The 26989-nt window shown below is 43.8% G+C and overlaps 2 protein-coding genes across 5 annotated transcripts in view; one reads left to right on the forward strand and one right to left on the reverse strand.

The window, feature by feature from the left end:
* The window catches only part of LOC138665335 (gastrula zinc finger protein XlCGF57.1-like), a 65609-nt gene extending 49370 nt beyond the window's left edge, over positions 1 to 16239 (reverse strand). The window contains exon 1 of one of the 3 annotated variants that reach the window (XM_069752722.1): positions 16142 to 16239. The gene's annotated coding sequence lies outside the window, so the exon portion shown is untranslated. The remainder of the gene's footprint in view (positions 1 to 16141) is intronic. The other 2 variants (XM_069752721.1, XM_069752720.1) reach the window with 2 other exon arrangements.
* An 18-nt stretch (positions 16240 to 16257) lies between these two features.
* LOC138665336 (zinc finger protein 773-like) overlaps positions 16258 to 26989 on the forward strand; it is an 83897-nt gene continuing 73165 nt past the window's right edge. The window contains exon 1 of one of the 2 annotated variants that reach the window (XM_069752723.1): positions 16258 to 16322. In XM_069752723.1, coding sequence (XP_069608824.1) covers positions 16270 to 16322 — 53 coding nt within the window. In that variant the 5' untranslated portion in view covers positions 16258 to 16269. The remainder of the gene's footprint in view (positions 16323 to 26989) is intronic. The other variant, XM_069752726.1, reaches the window with a different exon arrangement.

Raw genomic sequence — 26989 nt, forward strand, 5'->3', positions numbered from 1 at the left:
GTTTCAGAATTCAGAACACATTCTTCCACCTCATCATGAGAATCAATCTCACTTTCCTCTCCTAAATCCTCATTCAGTGTGAGGTCTCTATCATCTAACAGCATGTTTGTTACTTCCTCAACATCAAGTTGTTTGGATAAATTGTACATTTTCCTCTCCATTTCAGCAGATAATCTGAAGCAAGAGAAGGAATATGTTAGGGAACTACTGTATATGCCTGAGCAGCACACTTTCTTTTATAAAAATCTCCCTTATTTCTATGAAATATCCTCACATTTTGTGCTATACATTCATAAAACAAGCTAAATAAACTATTGTGATGAATAAAAACATAAAATACCAACCTTACTGAATGTGACGTATTCACATACAATGAGCCTGAGAGATCTGTGCAGCTGTATCCTCTCCCCTGAAGCTCTGAAATCCAACTGTGATATCAGGTTTCACAGACCTTCAAGAGACAGGAGACTACCTGGAGGGAGGGGGTTTCCTCACAATCTGGTGAGGAAGGAGAAATGAAAGTAAAAGAGAAGCGCCTGTCAGATCAGTTGTATGTGACGGAGGGTTAATTGAGAATGACATAACGAAGGGATTGCCCACACCTGTCCATGAAATAGCCTTGGAGTCAATTGTCCAATTACTTTTGGTCCCTTTAAACGGAATCTGTCACCCCCAAAATCGTGGGTGAGGTAAGCCCACCGGCATCAGGGGCTTATCTACAGCATTCTTCAATGCTGTAGATAAGCCCCCGATGTATCCTAAAAGATGAGAAAAAGATGTTAGATTATACTCACCCAGGGGCGGTCCTGCTGCAGTCCGGCGCCTCCCATGTTCATCAGATCACATCCTCATCTGTCTTCACGCCGCGGCTCCGGCACACTTAGTCTACCCTGTTGAGGGCAGAGCAAAGTACCGCAGTGCAAAGGCGCCAGGAAAGGTCAGAGAGGCGCGGCGCCTGCGCACTGCAGTACTTTGCTCTGCCCTCAACAGGGCAGACAAAGTGTGCCGGAGCCGCGGCGTGAAGACAGATGAGGATGTGATCTGATGAACATGGGAGGCGCCGGACTGCAGCAGGACCGCCCCTGGGTGAGTATAATCTAACATCTTTTTCTTATCTTTCAGGATACATCGGGGGCTTATCTACAGCATTACAGAATGCTGTAGATAACCCCCTGATGCCGGTGGGCTTACCTCATCTTCCATTTTGGGGGTGACAGGTTCCCTTTAAAAACAGGGTGGCAGATGTTAACCCCTTCCCGACCTTTGACGCATACGCTGCGTCATGAAAGTCGGTGCCATTCAGACCTATGATGCAGCATATGCGTCATGGAGGAATCGCGTCCCTGCAGGCCGGGTGAAAGGGTTAACTGTAATTTCACCTGGTCTGCATGGACAGGGGGAGTGGTACTTCAGCCCAGGGGGGGTGGCTTCACCCCCCCGTGGCTACGATTGCTTTGATTGGCTGTTGACAGTGAAACTGCCAATCAAAGCGATTTGTAATATTTCACCTAAAAAACTGGTGAAATATTACAATCCAGCAATGGCCGATGCTGCAATATCATCGGCCATGGCTGGAAACACTAATGTGCCCCCACCCCACCGATCGCCCCCCCAGCCCTCTGATCGGTGGTCCGCTCCCCTCCGTCCTGTGCTCCGCTCCCCCTTCCTCCTGTCCGCTCCCCCCGTGCTCCAATCCCACCCCCTGCACTCCGATCCACCCCCCCACACTCCGATCCACCCCTCCGTGTTACGATCCCCTCCATGCTCCGATCCACCCCCCCGTGCTCCGACACCCCCCCGTGCCCTGACCTCCCCCCCCCCCCCCTTATACTTACCTAGCCTCCCAGGGTCCGTCCGTCTTCTTTCCTGGGTGCCGCCATCTTCCAAAATGGTGGGCGCATGGCCCGCCGAATCTGCCGGCCAGCAGATTAGTTCCAGAGTGAATTTTGATCACTGTGATAAAACCTCACAGTGATCAAAATTAAAAAAAAACAGTAAATGACCCCCCCCCCCTTTGTCACCCCCATAGGTAGGGACAATAATAAAATAAAGAATTTTTTTTTTTTTCCCCCCACTAACATTGGAGTTAGAACTAGGGTTAGGGTTAGGGTTCGGGTTAGGGGTAGGGTTAGGGTTAGGAATGTGCACACGTATTCTGGTCCTCTGCGGATTTTTCCGCTGTGGATTTGATAAATCCGCAGTGCTAAACCGCTGTGGATTTATCGCGGATATACCGCGGTTTTTCTGCGCATTTCACTGCGGTTTTACAACTGCGATTTTCTATTGGAGCAGTTGTAAAACCGCTGCGGAATCCGCAGAAACAAGTGACATGCTGCGGAATGTAAACCCCTGCGTTTCCGTGCAGCATGTGCACAGCGATTTTTGTTTCCCATAGGTTTACATTGAACTGTAAACTCATGGGAAACTGCTGCGGATCCGCAGCGTTTTCCGCAGTGTGTGCACATACCTTTAGAATTAGGCTATGTGCACACGGTGCGGATTTGGCTGCGGATCCGCAGCGGATTGGTCGCTGCGGATCCGCAGCAGTGTTCCATCAGGTTTACAGTACCATGTAAACATATGGAAAACCAAATCCGCTGTGCCCATGGTGCGGAAAATACCACGTGGAAACGATGCGTTGTATTTTCCGCAGCATGTCAATTCTTTGTGCGGATTCCACAGCGTTTTACACCTGTTCCTCAATAGGAATCCGCAGGTGAAATCCGCAGGTAAAAACACAGTGCCTTTTACCTGCGGATTTTTCAAAAATGGTGCTGAAAAATCTCACACGAATCCGCAACGTGGGCACATAGCCTTATGGTTAGGGGTGTGTTGGGGTTACGGTTGTGATTAGGGTTACGGCTACAGTTGGGATAAGGGTTAGGGGTGTGTTGGAGTTAGAATTGAGGGGTTTCCACTGTTTAGGCATATCAGGGGGTCTCCAAACGCAACATGGCGCCACCATTGATTCCAGCCAATCTTGTATTCAAAAAGTCAAATGGTGCTCCCTCACTTCCGAGCCCCGACGTGTGCCCAAACAGTGGTTTACCCCCACATATGGGGTACCAGCATACTCAGGACAAATTGCGCAACAATTACTGGGGTCCAATTTCTCCGGTTACCCTTGAGAAAATAAAAAATTGCTTGCTAAAACATTTTTGAGGAAAGAAAAATGATTTTTTATTTTCACGGCTCTGCGTTGTAAACGTCTGTGAAGCACTTGGGGGTTCAAAGTGCTCACCACATATCTAGATAAGTTCCTTGGGGGGGTCTAGTTTACAAAATGGGGTCACTTGTGGGGGATTTCTACTGTTTAGGCACACCAGGGGCTCTGCAAACGCAACATGACGCCCGCAGAGCATTCCATCAAAGTCTGCATTTCAAAAGTCACTACTTCCCTTCTGAGCCCCGACGTGTGCCCAAACAGTGGTTTACCCCCACACATGGGGTATCAGCGTACTCAGGAGAAACTGGACAACAACTTTTGGGGTCCAATTTCTCCTGTAACCCTTGGGAAAATAAAAAATTCTGGGCTAAAAAATTATTTTTGAGGAAAGAAAACGTATTTATTATTTTCACGGCTCTGCGTTATAAACTTCTGTGAAGCACCTGGGGGTTTAAAGTGCTCATCACATATCTAGATAAGTTCCTTTCGGGGTCTAGTTTCCAACATGGGGTCATTTGTGGGGGATCTCCAATGTTTAGGCACACAGGCGCTCTCCAAACGTGACATGGTGTCCGCTAATGATTGGAACTAATTTTCCATTTAAAAAGCCAAATGGCGTGCCTTCCCTTCTGAGCCCTGCCGTGCGCCCAAACAGTGGTTTACCCCCACATATGGGGTATCTGCGTACTCAGGACAAACTGGACAACAAAATTTGTGGTCCAATTTCTCCTATTACCATTGGCAAAATAGGAAATTCCAGGCTAAAAAAAATCATTTTTGAGGAAAGAAAAATTATTTTTTATTTTCATGGCTCTGCGTTATAAACTTCTGTGAAGCACCTGGGGGTGTAAAGGGAACCTGTCACCCCGTTTTTTCAGATTGAGATATAAATACTGTTAAATAGGGCCTGCGCTGTGTGTTACTATAGTGTATGTAGTGTACCCTGATTCCCCATGTATGCTGAGAAATACATTACCAAAGTCGCCGTTTTCGCCTGTCAATCAGGCTGGTCTGGTCAGGTGGGCGTGTTCATAGCGCTCTTTTCTTCCCCAGCTTTCCGTTGGTGGCGTAGTGGTGTGCGCATGTCCAAGGTCCGAATTCCCTGCGCCCACGTGAAGACACAGCGCGTGATCTGCGCTGTCATCCCTTTCATCGGTGGGGGCGGCCATCTTCCTGGGGCTGCGCGTGCGCAGATGGAGTGCTCTGCTGCATGTCCAAGGTCCGAATTCCCTGCGCCCACGTGAAGACAGATGCAAACTCGGCTTCAGGAAAATGGCCGCGGGATGCCGCGCGTGCGCACAAGAGATCGCGGCGGCCATTTTCCCAAAGCAGAGTTTGCATCTGTCTTCACGTGGGCGCAGGGAATTCGGACCTTGGACATGCGCACACCACTACGCCACCAACGGAAAGCTGGGGAAGAAAAGAGCGCTGTGAACACGCCCACCTGACCAGACCAGCCTGATTGACAGGCGAAAACGGCGACTTTGGTAATGTATTTCTCAGCATACATGGGGAATCAGGGTACACTACATACACTATAGTAACACACAGCGCAGGCCCTATTTAATAGTATTTATAGCTCAATCTGAAAAAACGGGGTGACAGGTTCCCTTTAAAGTGCTCAGTATGCATCTAGATAAGTTCCTTGGGGGGTCTAGTTTCCAAAATGGGGTCACTTGTGGGGGAGCTCCAATGCATAGGCACACAGGGGCTCTCCAAACGCGACATGGTGTCCGCTAACGATGGAGATAATTTTTCATTCAAAAAGTCAAATGGCGCTCCTTCCCTTCCAAGCCCTGCCGTGCGCCCAAACAGTGGTTTACCCCCACATATGAGGTATCAGCGTACTCAGGACAAATTGGACAACAACTTTCGTGGTTCAGTTTCTCCTTTTACCATTGGGAAAATAAAAAAATTGTTGCTGAAAGATTATTTTTGTGACTAAAAAGTTAAATGTTCATTTTTTCCTTCCATGTTGCTTCTGCTGCTGTGAAGCACCTGAAGGGTTAATAAACTTCTGGAATGTGGTTTTGTGCACCTTGAGGGGTGCAGTTTTTAGAATGGTGTCACTTTTGGGTATTTTCAGCCATATAGACCCCTCAAACTGACTTCAAATGTGAGGTGGTCCCTAAAAAAAAATGGTTTTGTAAATTTCGTTGTAAAAATGAGAAATCGCTGGTCAAATTTTAACCCTTATAACTTCCTAGCAAAAAAAAATTTTGTTTCCAAAATTGTGCTGATGTAAAGTAGACATGTGGGAAATGTTATTTATTAACTATTTTGTGTCACATAACTCTCTGGTTTAACAGAATAAAAATTCAAAATTTTCGCCAAATTTCCGTTTTTATCACAAATAAACACAGAATTTATTGACCTAAATTTACCACTAACATGAAGCCCAATATAAACGATAAAACAGCCGCACTCATGTGAATAAGCCGGATTACGTACCGGTAATGCCCTTTTAATGAGCCACGACAGCACCCACTTTGAGAGAGGGACCCGCCCATAGGAACAGGAAACCTACAGAGATAAAAAGGGCGGTCCCCCTCTCCTCCTCAGTTGTTTTTCAGAGTACGAGAGGAACCGCCGTTGTTAAAATTAGTGTACATCCTTAATTACAAGTATATCTTATATCTATAATCACCCATGCGAATATTTTAGTATTAATAAACATACATATCTACAAGGGTGGGAAGTGACAGGGTGCTGTCGTGGCTCATTAAAAGAGCATTACCGGTACGTAATCCGGCTTTTTACTCTTCGCCACGACAGCACCCACTTTGAGAGACTTTCAGAGAACCTTCACCTGGGTGGGATTACCGTACTAAGGACGGCTCTCCCGAATGCCAAGTCAGAGGTGGAAGACAGATCAAGTCTATAGTGTTTATAGAATGTTGAAGGCGACGACCAGGTTGCGGCCTTACATATAAGCTCGATGGAGATGTCTTTATTCTCCGCCCACGAGGATGATACGGCTCGAGCTGAATGTGCCTTTACTCCCTCTGGAGGATCTTTGCCTTTTGACAAGTATGCAAGACAGATGGCATCTTTGATCCATCGAGACAAGGTAGCTTTTGTGACCCCGTAGCCTTTTCGATGACCCTGAAAAGAGACAAACAGAGCCCTACTCTAGGGCTGTAGGACTGCGTTCTCTCTATGTAGCTCAGGACCGCTCTTTTAACATCCAACATATGTAGCATCTCCTCCTCTGAATTTGTTGGATTATCATAAAAGGAAGGTAGAAAAATTTCTTGGGATCTATGGTATTTTGTAGCTACTTTAGGGAGATATGAAGGATCGGGTTTGAGAACTACTCTGTCCTGATATATCATTAGGAACGGAGGATCTATGGAAAGAGCTTGGATATCTCCCACTCTTCTGGCAGAGGTCAAGGCTATTAATAAAGCTACCTTGTATGTAATATTTTTTAAAGGGATAGAATGCAAGGGCTCAAAGGGAGGTCCCGTTAAGGCATCTAGGACTAAATTCAAATCCCAGGGAGGCAAACGTGGGACATGTACTGGTGTACATCTTTCACATGCTCTAATACATCTTTTTATCCATCTATTAGCAGCAATATTAGCACTATAAAGGGCTCCCAGGGCAGATACTTGAACCCTCAAAGTATTGACTGATAACCCCAGCTCATGGCCTTTTTGTAAAAATTCAAGGACAGCATTAATAGGGACTTTGCTGGAAAAAGGTTTTGTATAGAAGTCAAGGAATTTTTTCCATATCCTACTATATATTATAGTTGTAGACTTTTTTCTGCTTAACAGTAGTGTGTTAATTAGCTCTTGAGAGAACCCTCTCGAAGTCAGTATCTGCCTCTCAAGTTCCACGCCGTGAGGTGGAGGCCCTTCACTTGTGGACGGTAGAATGGACCTTGGGAGAGTAGATCTGATGTCATTGGCAGAATCCATGGATCGCAAACTGACATCGCTCGAAGACAGGAGAACCAGGGCCTCTTCGTCCAAAATGGAGCTATCAGAATCACCCTCGATTTTTCTTCTCTTATTTTCTTGACCACCAATGGGATTAGCATCATTGGTGGGAAGGCGTAGGCTAGATCGTAATTCCAAGGATACTGGAGAGAGTCTACTATATCTGGACGATCTGCCAGACTCAGGGAAGCAAACATTGGTACCTGCCTGTTGCTCCTGGTTGCAAACAAGTCTATCTGCGGAAGACCCCATATGTCCACTATGTTTTTGAATATGCGAGGATTGAGGGTCCATTCTCCCTGGCGGAGCATGTGACGACTTAGGAAGTCGGCTCTTAAGTTTTCTATTCCTCTGATATGGACAGCCATGAGAGAAAGGAAATTGGGTTCTGCTAGATCGAATATTTCTGCCGCTGAACACAGACTTCCCGATCGTGTTCCGCCTTGCCGATTTAAATATGCGACGACAGTTGTGTTGTCTGATTGGATCTTGACATGAGAACCACGAAGCTGGGGAAGAAAAAATTTCAAAGCATAATATACTGCATTTAGTTCTTTCCAGTTGGAAGACTGCTGAATCTCTAAAGCATTCCAGCGACCTTGGGCTATATTTTGGTCTAGATGGGCTCCCCACCCTTCTGGGCCTGCGTCAGTAGTGAGTAATTTAGAGGATCTAATTGTCCATGAGACTCCTCTGGACAAATGGTCTTTATTCAACCACCAAAGAAGTGATTGAAGCACGTCATCAGATGAGGTAATTTTTGAATTTAGATGCTCCTGGCAATATGACTGGGCATGGAGTATCTGGTGTTGTAGAGCCCTAGTATGGTATTGGGCCCATTGAACCGCCGGAATGCAGGAGGAGAGTGAACCTAGGAGAGACATGGCCTCTCTGAGGGACATACGAGGACTAGATCTTGCTGTAATGATTTTTGAAATTATGATTGATTTTTTGGCTTCTGGTAAGAGACATTTTTGACTTACAGAGTCCAAGAGTAGTCCTAGGAAGGACTGAAGAGTTTCTGGAAGCAGCCTTGATTTTTTGAAGTTTACAATCCAGCCTAGAGCCTGTAACGATGAAATGGTATTAGATAAGCGTTCTTCACACTGAGATGCTGAATTACCAATTATTAGGAAATCGTCCAAATAGGGCACAATCAGCGTGTCCTGATGACGTAGATAGGCCATCACCTCTAGCATGACTTTCGTGAAAATTCGAGGAGCCATAGAAAGGCCGAATGGCATGGACGTAAACTGGAAGTGACGGACCCGGCCTTGCAGGTTTATCGCCACCCTGAGATATTGTTGGTGGTCTGCATGGATTGGAAGATGATAATATGCATCCTTTAGATCCAGCCCTGCCATAAAGCACCTAGGAAACAAAAGTTTTATGGTTGATCTTATTGATTCCATCTTAAAGGTATGCCCATGCAAAAAGGAATTTAATTTTCTTAGATTAATTATAGTACGAAAAGTACCATCTGGTTTCGGAACCAGAAATAAAGGGGAATAAAATCCCCTCCCTTTCTGACTGTATGGTACTTCGATGAGAACATTCTTAGCCAAAAGGCTCAGAATTTCTAATTGAAGCGCTTCTTGTTGTTCCGGCGCTCTTAATGATGTTACTACAAAGTTATCCTGTGGTAATTTACAGAAATCTAGTCTTAGTCCAGTTTTTATTCCACTGATTTGATGTTATCTCTTCCCATTTATGATAAAAAAACTTCAGTCTGCCACCAACTGGGATTTCATTACTGATAGTATCGCCCCCGCCTAGATGTTTCGGGGTTACTATATACGGCACCTTTCGGCTTGGTGTCTTTTGATTCCCAGCGATCTTTTTGTGGCTCGTACGGCCTCCTCCTGTTAAATGGCAGTCTTCTAAACGCTCTCCTGTAAGAAGGAAGAAACTGTTTAGGGAAGCCTTTCCTTCTCTCTCCAGCTTTGTTAAGTAGGTCATCTAGGACCTTCCCGAACAAGAACTCACCCTGGCATGGGATTGAACATAGTCTAGTTTTTGACTGAGCATCTCCCTTCCATCCTTTGAGCCAAAGGGCACGCCGAGCTGCATTGACCAGACCTGCTGACCTCGCTGCTAAACGGAGGGAGTCCGCTGAAGCGTCAGCTAAGAATGCCGTGGCATTTTTAATCAGTGGCAAAACTTGGAGGATTTTATCTCTTGAGACCTTGCCTCTTACTTGTTGCTCCAGTTGGTCTACCCAGACTAATAGGGACCTGGCTGTGCACGTGCCTGATATGGCCGGTTTGAAAGCTCCTGTATTCGTCTCCCAGGATCTTTTCAGGAGAGCCTCTGTTTTGCGGTCTAAGGGATCTAGCAAGATTCCTGCATCTTCCACAGGAAGAGATTACTGTTTCGAGGTGGATGCCACAGCTGCATCCACTTTTGGGACTTTAGACCATACTGCTAAGTCCTCATCGCTAAAGGGGTAACGCCTCTTAGAAGAGGACGGGAGAAACCCCTTCCCCGGTTTGTCCCACTCTTTCTTTACCAGGTCCTTGATGGCAGAAACTACTGGAAACGCTCGTCTTTTTTTATGACCCAGACCTGCAAACATAATATCTTCAGCAGATTTGACTCCTTTTGCGTCTGGGCACCCCATAGTATTTCTGATGGATTTTATAAGGCTGTCAATGCTTTCAACGGAAAAACATGCTCCACCTTCATCTTCAGAGGAACTATGAGATGATTCTGAGGTGTTGGATGAATGAATTAAGCCCTCTTCAGATTCTGAACTGGGGTCAGGAGACTGGCGTTTATTATCATGCTTTTTTATGGACCCTGATCCCAGAGACTGTATTTCTTGCCGTATTATGGCTCTAATACTTGTGGCTGTAACAGCCGCCTCATCCTGTAAGGTCTGACTTATACAGGACTGACACAGCCTCTTAGGATATGTGTCCGGCAAGGGCTGCGTGCACAAAGCACACTCTTTATGTTTAGATTTATTGGTCTTCTTAGCCTAGGGGAGATCAGAGAAGGAAGGAATCAGCTTATAGGTAGAGGATTTTTTTGTAACACTCACCCAGTGAAGCCTTCATTTCCATTATCATACCGGTCTTGGAGGAGAAGACGCTGTGCGGGGTCTGAGTACTGTATCCGTACTCCTTGATTTACTTCTGTGAGTGTCAGATCCTTCCATGGAACGACCACTCTTTTTCGCTGAGGATTTAGAACCTTTAGCGCTGCTTTTATCAGCGCTGTCGCGTTCCACTACCAGTGGAAGCTCACTCTCTGCCGGGAACGACATACTGAGCATCGGCTCTGCGTCCCGGCTTCCCATTTGAATCGCGCGGCTCCCAGCAGCGCGCCGCCCCCCGCGAACCGGAAGTGCTCCAACCACTTCCGGTTCAATTGAAGCAGCGCAGACTTACTTGCGCGTCAGGGTCGGCGCCGCTCCTAGAACGTCCGGGACCGGCCCCCATGCACACGCTCCCTCCAAAGGCCGGACTTCCATGCCCGGAACCTGCCGGCCAGCACTCAGACGAGGGGGGTGCTGCATGCAGTGGCTCCCCCGCCGCTGCTTCTGATGCCGCAGCCCCTGCTGTCACCGAGAGAACCACACAGGCGGGTGCATAGGCTCAGGAAGGAAAGCAAAGCGGAGGTGCTCCAACCACCTCCATCTGTAGGTATTCCAGGGATTTCCGATAGGAACAGGAAACCAACTGAGGAGGAGAGGGGGACCGCCCTTTTTATCTCTGTAGGTTTCCTGTTCCTATGGGCGGGTCCCTCTCTCAAAGTGGGTGCTGTCGTGGCGAAGAGTAAAAAATACACCACTTTGCAAGCTATAACCCAAGAGTGTGCGGCTGTTTTATCGTTTATTTGACTGGTATTGGGTTCTTCCCAAGTACAGCCTGCACCACCTGATTTGCTGAGTGTGCTCCATTCCCTTGAAGCCCAATATGTCACGAGAAAATCTCAGAATCGCTTGGATCCGTTGAAGCGTTCCCGAGTTATTACCTCATAAAAGGGACACTGGTCAGAATTGCAAAAAATGGCAAGGTCTTTAACCCCTTCGCGCCATGCGCCGTACTAGTACTGCGCTGCCGGCACTGCATTTGTGCCAGCAGCAGTACTAGTACGGCGCACCGATCACCGCGGTCTCGCGCTGAGCGCCGCGGTGATCGGATGCGGGTGTCAGCTGTATATGACAGCTGACACCCCGCAGCAATGCCCACGATCGGCGGTAGCGCCGATCGCGGGCATTTAACCCCTCTGATGCCGCTGTCAGTAGTGACAGCGGCATAGAGGGGGATCGCGCAGGGACGGGGGCTCCCTGCGCTCTCCCACCGGAGAAACGCGATGAGATCGCGTTGCTCCGGTGACCCGGAAGGAGTCCCCGGATCCAAGATGGCCGCCGGACTCCTTCCGGGTCATGAAATGACATGGCTAGCCGGCGACTGCTGAGAGTTGCTGAGAGCAGGCGCCGGAAAGCCAGCTAAGCTTGTCTGTCAGATCGTTGATCTGACAGAGAGCTATGCACAGTGTCAGATCAACGATCTGATCTAATACAGTGATGTCCCACCCTGGGACAATGGTAGAAAGTAAAAAAAAAAAAAAAAAAAAAAATAGAATGTATAAAAAAATAAATCGCCAAAGAAAAAAAAAAAATTCCCAGTAAATCCATTTATGTAAATTAAAAAAAACAAACAATAAAAGTACACATATTTGGTATCGCCTCGTCCGTAACGACCCGCTCTATAAAACTATCCCACTAGTTAACCCCTTCAGTGAACACCGCAAAAAAAAAAAAAAAAACAAGGCAAAAAACATTGCTTTATTATCATACAGACGAACAAAAAGTGGAATAACACGCGATCAAAACGACGGATATAAATAACCATGGTACCACTGAAAACGACATCTTGTCCCGCACAAAAAAGCCGCCATACAGCATCTTCAGCAGAAAAATAAAAAAGTTATAGCTCTCAGAATAAAGCGATGCAAAAACAATTATTTTTTTATATAAAATAGTTTTTATTGTGTAAAAGTGCCAAAACATAAAAAAAATGATATAAATGAGGTATCGCTGTAATCGTACTGACCTGAAGAATAAAACTGCTTTATCAATTTTACCACACGTGGAACGGTATAAACGCCCCCCCCCCTAAAAGAATTTCAGGAATTGCTGGTTTTGGTTCATTCCGCCTCATAAAAATCGGAATAAAAAGCGATCAAAAAATGTCGTCTGCCCGAAAATGTTACCAATAAAAACGTGAACTCGTCTCGCAAAAAACAAGATCTCACATGACTCTGTGGGCCAAAATATGGATAAATTATAGCTCTCAAAATGTGGTGATGCAAAAACTATTTTTTGCAATAAAAAGCGTCTTTTAGTGTGTGACGGCTGCCAACCCTAAAAATCCGCCAAAAAGACCGCTATAAAAGTAAATCAAACCCCCCTTCATCACCCCCTTAGTTAGGGAAAAATAATAAAATGTAAAAAAAATGTATTTATTTCCATTTTCCTATTAGGGTTAGGGCTAGGGTTGGGGTTTCAGTTATAATTGGGGAGTTTCCACTGGTTAGGCACATCAGGGGCTCTCTAAACGCGACATGGCATCCGATCTCAATTCCAGCCAATTCTGCTTTGAAAAACTAAAAACACTGCTCCTTCCCTTCCGAGTTCTCCTGTGCGCCCAAACAGTGGTTCCCCCCAACATATGGGGTATCAGCGTTCTCAGGACAAGTTTGACAACAACTTTTGGGGTCTAATTTGTCCTGTTACCCTTGGGAAAATAAAAACGTGGGGGCTAAAATATCATTTTCGTGGAAAAAAAATATTTTTTTATTTTCACGGCTCTGCGTTATAAACTGTAGTGAAACACTTGTTGGTTCAAAGCTCTCACAACACATCTAGATAAGTTCCTTGGGGGGTCTAGTTTCCAATATGGGGTCACTTGTGGGGGGTTTCTACTGTTTAGGTACATCAGGGGCTCTGCAAATGCAACATGACACCTGCAGACCAATCCATCTAAGTCTGCATTTCAAACGGCGCTCCTTCCCTTCCGAGCTCTGCCATGCACTCAAACGGTGGTTCCCCCCAACATATGGGGTATCGGCGTACTCAGGACAAATTGGACAATAACTTTTGTGGTCCAATTTCTCCTGTTACCCTTGGCGAAAAAAAAAATTGCGGGCCAAAACATCATTTTGTGGAAAGAAAACATGATTTTTTAATTTTCACAATGCTACATTCTAAACTTTAGTGAAACAATTGGGGGTTAAAAGTGCTCACCACACATCTAGATAAGTTCCTTAGGGGGTCTTCTTTCCAAAATGGGGTCACTTGTGGGGGGTTTCCACTGTTAAGGCACGTCAGGGGCTCTCCAAATGCAACATGGGTTCCGATCTGAATTCCAGCCAATTTTGCATTGAAAAGTCAAATGGCGCTCCTTCCCTTCCGAGCTCTGCCATGCGCTCAAACAGTGGTTTATCCCCATATATGAAGTATCGGCGTACTCAGGACAAATTGCACAACAACTTTTGGGGTCCAATTTATCCTGTTACCCTTGGGGAAAAAAAATTGGGGGCAAAAAGATCATTTTTTGTGAAAATTAATAAGAATTTTTTTTTTACGGCTCTACATTATAAACTTCTGTGAAGCACGTGGAGGTTCAAAGTGCTCACCACACATCTAGATTAGTTCCTTAGAGGGTCTACTTTCCAAAATGGTGTCACTTGTGGGGGTTTCCACTGTTTAGGCACGTCAGGGGCTCTCCAATCGTGACATGGGCTCTGATCTCAATTCCAGCAAATCTTGCATTGGAAAGTCAAATGGCGCTCCTTCCCTTCCGAGCTCTGCCATGTGCCCAAACAGTGGTTTACCCCCACATATGGGGTATCGGCATACTCAGGACAAATTGTACAACGACTTTTGTGGTCCAATTTCTCCTGTTACCCTTGGTAAAATGAAACAAATTGGACCTGAAGTAAAAATTTTGTGAAAAAAAAGTTAAATGTTAATTTTTTTTTAAACATTCAAAAAATTCCTGTGAAGCACCTGAAGGGTTAATAAACTTTTTGAATGTGGTTTTGAGTACCTTGAGGGGTGCAGTTTTTAGAATGGTGTCACTTTTGGGCATTTTCTGTCATATAGACCCTTCAAAGTCACTTTAAGTGTGAGGTGGTCCGTAAAAAAAAAAATGGTTTTGCAAATTTTGTTGCAAAAATGAGAAATCGCTGGTCAACTTTTAACCCTTATAACTCCCTAACAAAAAAAAATTATGTTTCCAAAATTGTGCTGATGTACAGCAGACATGTGGGAAATGTTGTTTATTAACTATATTGTGTGATATAACTCTCTAATTTAAGGGCATAAAAACTAAAAGTTTGAAAATTGCTAATATTTCATAATTTCTGACAAATTTTTGTTTTTTTCACAAATAAATGCAAGTCATATCGAAGAAGTTTTACCACTATCATGAAGTACAATATGTCACGAGAAAACAGTGTCAGAATCACCGGGATCCGTTGAAGCGTTTCAGAGTTATAACCCCATAAAGTGACAGTGGTCAGAATTGTAAAAATTGGCCCTGTCACTTAGGTGAAAACAGGCTTTGGGGTGAAGGGGTTAAAGGGAACCTGTCACCCCGAAAATCGCGGGTGAGGTAAGCCCACCGGCATCAGGGGCTTATCTACAGCACTCTGTAATGCTGTAGATAAGCCCCTGATGTTACCTGAAAGATGAGAAAAAGACGTTATATTATACTCACCCAGGGGCGGTCCCGCTGCTGGTCAGGTCGGATGGGCGTCTCTGGTCCGCTGCGGCGCCTCCTATCTTCTTTCCATGACGTCCTCTTCTGATCTTCAGCCACGGCTCCGGCGCAGGCGTACTTTGCTCTGCCCTCTTGAGGGCACCTTATAGTACTGCAGTGCGCAGGCGCCGGAAAGGTCAGAGGCCCGGCGCCTGCGCACTGCAGTACTTTGTCTGCCCTCAACAGGGCAGAGCAAAGTACGCCTGCGCCGGAGCCGTGGCTGAAGATCAGAAGAGGACGTCATGGAAAGAAGATGGGAGGCGCCGCAGCGGAACGGAGACGCCCATCCGACCTGACCAGCAGCGGGACCGCCCCTGGGTGAGTATAATATAACCTCTTTTTCTCCTCTTTCAGGTAACATCGGGGGCTTATCTACAGCATTACAGAACGCTGTAGATAAGCCCCTGATGCCGGTGGGCTTACCTCACCCGCGATTTTCGGGGTGACAGGTGCCCTTTAAGGTCAAAATAGGCTGGGTCATGAAGGGGTTAAAGAGCTGAAACTCCTAAACCCTTCGTCCAGTTTTAATGTGCATACCCTCAAATGAAAGCTGAAAGTCTGAACTTCAACTGCATCTGAATTGTTTTGTTTCAAATTTATTGTGGTAAAGTCTATAACCAAAATTAGAAAAATGTTGTCTCTGTCCAAATATATATGGACCTAACTGGATATCACAGACAGACAATATGCTTCACGGACAGATTGGCAAATAGTAATAGATCACAGCAGTGATCCCGGCCTACAGCCCTCAGAAGACATGGCCGCCTGCTCTGGGAAGCGATGAGAATTACGGAAAAAAGTTATCTGTACAAGTTTCTCCATTTAAATACATTTTTTTTTTTTTTTTTACAGACAGAGCTAAAAAAAAACAACTTTATTTTTACAGACTGTCCAGGAATTTCTGGATGGATGGCAGCCCTGTCCACACTACCATTTAACCCCTCCTTTAGCCCCCCACACACATACAGTCCCATGTAAATAATCTACACTCTTTCAGCACTATTCAACACGCAGGCCCATGTAAATAGCCTCACCCCCTCCTCTGAAATTCAGTCCGTAACCTCCTCTCACTTCTGCTCTATTCAGCCCCAAGTAAAGACCAACACGCACCTTCCTACAACCCTTACGGCATGCAGCTTCAGCCTGCAGTCCCATGTAAAGAACATAATCCCTCCTCCATTCAGCTCCATTCAACCTGCAGTCCCATGTACACATCACCACCCCTTCCCTTCCGAGCTCCCAGCATCCCGTACCTGCCAGTGTGTCCAGTACACATGTGCAGACAGACAGGCACACAGCTGCCACTACTGCTTCCTGTTATGAGCGGTGTCCCTTGAAGCCCCGCCCTTACTCCAAGAGTCCCGCCCCTTCCCGTGACGTCATGGCTAACAAGAGCGACTCCGCTATAGCCTCAGCCTGCTGTGCTGGTGACAGGTAATACATATCGCGTGTCGTTATGTCGTGACACAGACCGTTGTCATGCTGGGATGTACGATCAGCTGTGTTCTTCTATAGTGTGCTGTGATGTTACATAACGGTGTCTGATCGCAGGCTGTCGTGCAGTGCAGCGGTGTCAGCAGTGGCACAACTTTATGCTTAATGTGCTGCATTATAGCATCAGCTGCTGGAGCCTGTGGCGCTGTGTCACCTGCATATACCGTGGTGTCCCCGGCCTGCAGGGGTCCGGTGTTACAGGGCTGTATATGGGAGCCTGCACCCTGGGGAGACTAACAGCCCTCCATGTAAGAGCTGGGAAAGTGAGGGATTCCTGCACTACTATACTGCTGTACACCGACATTACTAGCACTACTATACTGCTGTACACTGACATTACTAGCCCTACTATACTGCTGTACACTGACATTACTAGAGCTACTATACTGCTGTACACTGACATTACTAGTACTACTATACTGCTGTACACCGACATTACTAGCACTACTATACTGCTGTACACCGACATTACTAGCACTACTATACTGCTGTACACTGACATTACTAGTACTACTATACTGCTGTACACCGACATTACTAGCCCTACTATACTGCTGTACACCGACATTACTAGCACTACTATACTGCTGTACACTGACATTACTAGTACTACTATACTGCTGTACACTGACATTACTAGCCCTACTATACTGCTGTACACCGACATTACTAGTACTACTATACTGCTGTACACTGACATTACTAGTACTACTATACTGCTGTACACCGACATTACTAGTACTACTATACTGCTGTACACCGACATTACTAGTACTACTATACTGCTGTACACCGACATTACTAGTACTACTATACTGCTGTACACCGACATTACTAGTACTACTATACTGCTGTACACTGACATTACTAGCCCTACTATACTGCTGTACACTGACATTACTAGTACTACTATACTGCTGTACACTGACATTACTAGTACTACTATACTGCTGTACACCGACATTACTAGTACTACTATACTGCTGTACACCGACATTACTAGTACTACTATACTGCTGTACACCGACATTACTAGTACTACTATACTGCTGTACACCGACATTACTAGTACTACTATACTGCTGTACACTGACATTACTAGCCCTACTATACTGCTGTACACTGACATTACTAGTACTACTATACTGCTGTACACTGACATTACTAGCCCTACTATACTGCTGTACACCGACATTACTAGTACTACTATACTGCTGTACACTGACATTACTAGCCCTACTATACTGCTGTACACTGACATTACTAGCACTACTATACTGCTGTACACCGACATTACTAGTACTACTATACTGCTGTACACCGACATTACTAGTACTACTATACTGCTGTACACCGACATTACTAGTACTACTATACTGCTGTACACCGACATTACTAGTACTACTATACTGCTGTACACCGACATTACTAGAGCTACTATACTGCTGTACACCGACATTACTAGCACTACTATACTGCTGTACACCGACATTACTAGCACTACTATACTGCTGTACACCGACATTACTAGTACTACTATACTGCTGTACACTGACATTACTAGAGCTACTATACTGCTGTACACTGACATTACTAGAGCTACTATACTGCTGTACACCGACATTACTAGTACTACTATACTGCTGTACACCGACATTACTAGCACTACTATACTGCTGTACACTGACATTACTAGTACTACTATACTGCTGTACACTGACATTACTAGTACTACTATACTGCTGTACACTGACATTACTAGTACTACTATACTGCTGTACACCGACATTACTAGTACTACTATACTGCTGTACACCGACATTACTAGTACTACTATACTGCTGTACACCGACATTACTAGAGCTACTATACTGCTGTACACCGACATTACTAGTACTACTATACTGCTGTACACCGACATTACTAGCACTACTATACTGCTGTACACTGACATTACTAGTACTACTATACTGCTGTACACTGACATTACTAGAGCTACTATACTGCTGTACACCGACATTACTAGAGCTACTATACTGCTGTACACTGATATTACTATACTGCTGTACATTGACATTACTAGCACTACTATACTGCTGTACACTGACATTACTAGTACTACTATACACCGACATTACTAGCCCTACTATACTGCTGTACACCGACATTACTAGAGCTACTATACTGCTGTACACTGACATTACTAGCCCTACTATACTGCTGTACACTGACATTACTAGTACTACTATACTGCTGTACACTGACATTACTAGTACTACTATACACCGACATTACTAGCCCTACTATACTGCTGTACACCGACATTACTAGAGCTACTATACTGCTGTACACCGACATTACTAGAGCTACTATACTGCTGTACACTGACATTACTAGCCCTACTATACTGCTGTACACTGACATTACTAGAGCTACTATACTGCTGTACACCGACATTACTAGTACTACTATACTGCTGTACACCGACATTACTAGCACTACTATACTGCTGTACACTGACATTACTAGTACTACTATACTGCTGTACACCGACATTACTAGAGCTACTATACTGCTGTACACCGACATTACTAGAGCTACTATACTGCTGTACACTGACATTACTAGCCCTACTATACTGCTGTACACTGACATTACTAGAGCTACTATACTGCTGTACACCGACATTACTAGCCCTACTATACTGCTGTACACTGACATTACTAGTACTACTATACTGCTGTACACCGACATTACTAGCCCTACTATACTGCTGTACACTGACATTACTAGAGCTACTATACTGCTGTACACCGACATTACTAGTACTACTATACTGCTGTACACTGACATTACTAGTACTACTATACGGCTGTACACCGACATTACTAGCCCTACTATACTGCTGTACACTGACATTACTAGTACTACTATACTGCTGTACACTGACATTACTAGTACTACTATACTGCTGTACACCGACATTACTAGCCCTACTATACTGCTGTACACTGACATTACTAGAGCTACTATACTGCTGTACACCGACATTACTAGTACTACTATACTGCTGTACACCGACATTACTAGCCCTACTATACTGCTGTACACCGACATTACTAGCCCTACTATACTGCTGTACACCGACATTACTAGTACTACTATACTGCTGTACACCGACATTACTAGCACTACTATACTGCTGTACACTGACATTACTAGTACTACTATACTGCTGTACACTGACATTACTAGAGCTACTATACTGCTGTACACCGACATTACTAGTACTACTATACTGCTGTACACTGACATTACTAGTACTACTATACTGCTGTACACTGACATTACTAGCACTACTATACTGCTGTACACTGACATTACTAGTACTACTATACTGCTGTACACTGACATTACTAGTACTACTATACTGCTGTACACTGACATTACTAGTACTACTATACTGCTGTACACTGACATTACTATACTGCTGTACACTGACATTACTAGCCCTACTATACTGCTGTACACCGACATTACTAGTACTACTATACTGCTGTACACTGACATTACTATACTGCTGTACACTGACATTACTAGTACTACTATACTGCTGTACACCGACATTACTAGCCCTACTATACTGCTGTACACTGACATTACTAGTACTACTATACTGCTGTACACCGACATTACTAGCCCTACTATACTGCTGTACACCGACATTACTAGCACTACTATACTGCTGTACACTGACATTACTAGTACTACTATACTGCTGTACACTGACATTACTAGTACTACTATACTGCTGTACACCGACATTACTAGTACTACTATACTGCTGTACACCGACATTACTAGTACTACTATACTGCTGTACACCGACATTACTAGTACTACTATACTGCTGTACACCGACATTACTAGTACTACTATACTGCTGTACACTGACATTACTAGCCCTACTATACTGCTGTACACTGACATTACTAGTACTACTATACTGCTGTACACTGACATTACTAGCCCTACTATACTGCTGTACACCGACATTACTAGTACTACTATACTGCTGTACACTGACATTACTAGCCCTACTATACTGCTGTACACTGACATTACTAGTACTACTATACTGCTGTACACCGACATTACTAGTACTACTATACTGCTGTACACCGACATTACTAGTACTACTATACTGCTGTACACCGACATTACTAGTACTACTATACTGCTGTACACTGACATTACTAGCGCTACTATACTGCTGTACACTGACATTACTAGTGCTACTATACTGCTGTACACCGACATTACTAGAGCTACTATACTGCTGTACACCGACATTACTAGCACTACTATACTGCTGTACACCGACATTACTAGCACTACTATACTGCTGTACACCGACATTACTAGTACTACTATACTGCTGTACACTGACATTACTAGAGCTACTATACTGCTGTACACTGACATTACTAGAGCTACTATACTGCTGTACACCGACATTACTAGTACTACTATACTGCTGTACACCGACATTACTAGCACTACTATACTGCTGTACACTGACATTACTAGTACTACTATACTGCTGTACACTGACATTACTAGTACTACTATACTGCTGTACACTGACATTACTAGTACTACTATACTGCTGTACACCGACATTACTAGTACTACTATACTGCTGTACACCGACATTACTAGTACTACTATACTGCTGTACACCGACATTACTAGAGCTACTATACTGCTGTACACCGACATTACTAGTACTACTATACTGCTGTACACCGACATTACTAGCACTACTATACTGCTGTACACTGACATTACTAGTACTACTATACTGCTGTACACTGACATTACTAGAGCTACTATACTGCTGTACACCGACATTACTAGAGCTACTATACTGCTGTACACTGACATTACTAGCCCTACTATACTGCTGTACACTGACATTACTAGTACTACTATACTGCTGTACACTGACATTACTAGTACTACTATACTGCTGTACATTGACATTACTAGCACTACTATACTGCTGTACACTGACATTACTAGTACTACTATACACCGACATTACTAGCCCTACTATACTGCTGTACACCGACATTACTAGAGCTACTATATTGCTGTACACTGACATTACTAGCCCTACTATACTGCTGTACACTGACATTACTAGTACTACTATACTGCTGTACACTGACATTACTAGTACTACTATACACCGACATTACTAGCCCTACTATACTGCTGTACACCGACATTACTAGAGCTACTATACTGCTGTACACCGACATTACTAGAGCTACTATACTGCTGTACACTGACATTACTAGCCCTACTATACTGCTGTACACTGACATTACTAGAGCTACTATACTGCTGTACACCGACATTACTAGTACTACTATACTGCTGTACACCGACATTACTAGCACTACTATACTGCTGTACACTGACATTACTAGTACTACTATACTGCTGTACACCGACATTACTAGAGCTACTATACTGCTGTACACCGACATTACTAGAGCTACTATACTGCTGTACACTGACATTACTAGCCCTACTATACTGCTGTACACTGACATTACTAGAGCTACTATACTGCTGTACACCGACATTACTAGCCCTACTATACTGCTGTACACTGACATTACTAGTACTACTATACTGCTGTACACCGACATTACTAGCCCTACTATACTGCTGTACACTGACATTACTAGAGCTACTATACTGCTGTACACCGACATTACTAGTACTACTATACTGCTGTACACTGACATTACTAGTACTACTATACGGCTGTACACCGACATTACTAGCCCTACTATACTGCTGTACACTGACATTACTAGTACTACTATACTGCTGTACACTGACATTACTAGTACTACTATACTGCTGTACACCGACATTACTAGCCCTACTATACTGCTGTACACTGACATTACTAGAGCTACTATACTGCTGTACACCGACATTACTAGTACTACTATACTGCTGTACACCGACATTACTAGCCCTACTATACTGCTGTACACCGACATTACTAGCCCTACTATACTGCTGTACACCGACATTACTAGTACTACTATACTGCTGTACACCGACATTACTAGCACTACTATACTGCTGTACACCGACATTACTAGTACTACTATACTGCTGTACACTGACATTACTAGTACTACTATACTGCTGTACACTGACATTACTAGAGCTACTATACTGCTGTACACCGACATTACTAGTACTACTATACTGCTGTACACTGACATTACTAGTACTACTATACTGCTGTACACTGACATTACTAGCACTACTATACTGCTGTACACTGACATTACTAGTACTACTATACTGCTGTACACTGACATTACTAGTACTACTATACTGCTGTACACTGACATTACTAGTACTACTATACTGCTGTACACTGACATTACTATACTGCTGTACACTGACATTACTAGCCCTACTATACTGCTGTACACCGACATTACTAGTACTACTATACTGCTGTACACTGACATTACTATACTGCTGTACACTGACATTACTAGTACTACTATACTGCTGTACACTGACATTACTATACTGCTGTACACTGACATTACTAGCCCTACTATACTGCTGTACGCTGACATTACTAGCCCTACTATACTGCTGTACACTGACATTACTATACTGCTGTACACTGACATTACTAGTACTACTATACTGCTGTACACTGACATTACTATACTGCTGTACACTGACATTACTAGCCCTACTATACTGTTGTACGCTGACATTACTAGCCCTACTATACTGCTGTACACTGACATTACTATACTGCTGTACACTGACATTACTAGCCCTACTATACTGCTGTACACTGACATTACTAGCACTACTATACTGCTGTACACTGACATTACTAGCCCTACTATACTGCTGTACACTGACATTACTAGTACTACTATACTGCTGTACACTGATATTACTATACTGCTGTACATTGACATTACTAGCACTACTATACTGCTGTACACTGACATTACTAGCCCTACTATACTGCTGTACACTGACATTACTAGAGCTACTATACTGCTGTACACTGACATTACTAGTACTACTATACTGCTGTACACTGACATTACTAGTACTACTATACTGCTGTACACCGACATTACTAGTACTACTATACTGCTGTACACCGACATTACTAGAGCTACTATACTGCTGTACACCGACATTACTAGTACTACTATACTGCTGTACACCGACTTTACTAGTACTACTATACTGCTGTACACTGACATTACTAGAGCTACTATACTGCTGTACACCGACATTACTAGAGCTACTATACTGCTGTACACCGACATTACTAGAGCTACTATACTGCTGTACACCGACATTACTAGTACTACTATACTGCTGTACACCGACATTACTAGTACTACTATACTGCTGTACACCGACATTACTAGTACTACTATACTGCTGTACACTGACATTACTAGTACTACTATACTGCTGTACACCGACATTACTAGTACTACTATACTGCTGTACACCGACATTACTAGTACTACTATACTGCTGTACACCGACATTACTAGTACTACTATACTGCTGTACACTGACATTACTAGAGCTACTATACTGCTGTACACCGACATTACTAGAGCTACTATACTGCTGTACACCGACATTACTAGTACTACTATACTGCTGTACACCGACATTACTAGTACTACTATACTGCTGTACACCGACATTACTAGTACTACTATACTGCTGTACACTGACATTACTAGTACTACTATACTGCTGTACACCGACATTACTAGTACTACTATACTGCTGTACACCGCCATTACTAGTACTACTATACTGCTGTACACCGACATTACTAGTACTACTATACTGCTGTACACCGACATTACTAGTACTACTATACTGCTGTACACCGACATTACTAGTACTACTATACTGCTGTACACCGACATTACTAGTACTACTATACTGCTGTACACTGACATTACTAGAGCTACTATACTGCTGTACACCGACATTACTAGTACTACTATACTGCTGTACACCGACATTACTAGCACTACTATACTGCTGTACACCGACATTACTAGTACTACTATACTGCTGTACACCGACATTACTAGCACTACTATACTGCTGTACACTGACATTACTAGTACTACTATACTGCTGTACACTGACATTACTAGAGCTACTATACTGCTGTACACCGACATTACTAGAGCTACTATACTGCTGTACACTGACATTACTAGTACTACTATACTGCTGTACACTGACATTACTAGCACTACTATACTGCTGTACCCTGACATTACTAGTACTACTATACACCGACATTACTAGCCCTACTATACTGCTGTACACCGACATTACTAGAGCTACTATACTGCTGTACACTGACATTACTAGCCCTACTATACTGCTGTACACTGACATTACTAGTACTACTATACTGCTGTACACTGACATTACTAGTACTACTATACACCGACATTACTAGCCCTACTATACTGCTGTACACCGACATTACTAGAGCTACTATACTGCTGTACACCGACATTACTAGAGCTACTATACTGCTGTACACTGACATTACTAGCCCTACTATACTGCTGTACACTGACATTACTAGAGCTACTATACTGCTGTACACCGACATTACTAGAGCTACTATACTGCTGTACACCGACATTACTAGAGCTACTATACTGCTGTACACTGACATTACTAGCCCTACTATACTGCTGTACACTGACATTACTAGAGCTACTATACTGCTGTACACCGACATTACTAGCCCTACTATACTGCTGTACACTGACATTACTAGTACTACTATACTGCTGTACACCGACATTACTAGCCCTACTATACTGCTGTACACTGACATTACTAGAGCTACTATACTGCTGTACACCGACATTACTAGCCCTACTATACTGCTGTACACTGACATTACTAGTACTACTATACTGCTGTACACCGACATTACTAGCCCTACTATACTGCTGTACACCGACATTACTAGCACTACTATACTGCTGTACACTGACATTACTAGTACTACTATACTGCTGTACACTGACATTACTAGTACTACTATACTGCTGTACACCGACATTACTAGTACTACTATACTGCTGTACACCGACATTACTAGTACTACTATACTGCTGTACACCGACATTACTAGTACTACTATACTGCTGTACACCGACATTACTAGTACTACTATACTGCTGTACACCGACATTACTAGTACTACTATACTGCTGTACACTGACATTACTAGCCCTACTATACTGCTGTACACTGACATTACTAGTACTACTATACTGCTGTACACTGACATTACTAGCCCTACTATACTGCTGTACACCGACATTACTAGTACTACTATACTGCTGTACACTGACATTACTAGCCCTACTATACTGCTGTACACTGACATTACTAGTACTACTATACTGCTGTACACTGACATTACTAGAGCTACTATACTGCTGTACACCGACATTACTAGTACTACTATACTGCTGTACACCGACATTACTAGCACTACTATACTGCTGTACACTGACATTACTAGTACTACTATACTGCTGTACACTGACATTACTAGTACTACTATACTGCTGTACACTGACATTACTAGTACTACTATACTGCTGTACACCGACATTACTAGTACTACTATACTGCTGTACACCGACATTACTAGTACTACTATACTGCTGTACACCGACATTACTAGAGCTACTATACTGCTGTACACCGACATTACTAGTACTACTATACTGCTGTACACCGACATTACTAGCACTACTATACTGCTGTACACTGACATTACTAGTACTACTATACTGCTGTACACTGACATTACTAGAGCTACTATACTGCTGTACACCGACATTACTAGAGCTACTATACTGCTGTACACTGATATTACTATACTGCTGTACATTGACATTACTAGCACTACTATACTGCTGTACACTGACATTACTAGTACTACTATACACCGACATTACTAGCCCTACTATACTGCTGTACACCGACATTACTAGAGCTACTATACTGCTGTACACTGACATTACTAGCCCTACTATACTGCTGTACACTGACATTACTAGTACTACTATACTGCTGTACACTGACATTACTAGTACTACTATACACCGACATTACTAGCCCTACTATACTGCTGTACACCGACATTACTAGAGCTACTATACTGCTGTACACCGACATTACTAGAGCTACTATACTGCTGTACACTGACATTACTAGCCCTACTATACTGCTGTACACTGACATTACTAGAGCTACTATACTGCTGTACACCGACATTACTAGTACTACTATACTGCTGTACACCGACATTACTAGCACTACTATACTGCTGTACACTGACATTACTAGTACTACTATACTGCTGTACACCGACATTACTAGAGCTACTATACTGCTGTACACCGACATTACTAGAGCTACTATACTGCTGTACACTGACATTACTA

This window comes from Ranitomeya imitator, chromosome 2 (genome assembly GCF_032444005.1).
Source record: "Ranitomeya imitator isolate aRanImi1 chromosome 2, aRanImi1.pri, whole genome shotgun sequence".
Taxonomy (NCBI): domain Eukaryota; kingdom Metazoa; phylum Chordata; class Amphibia; order Anura; family Dendrobatidae; genus Ranitomeya; species Ranitomeya imitator.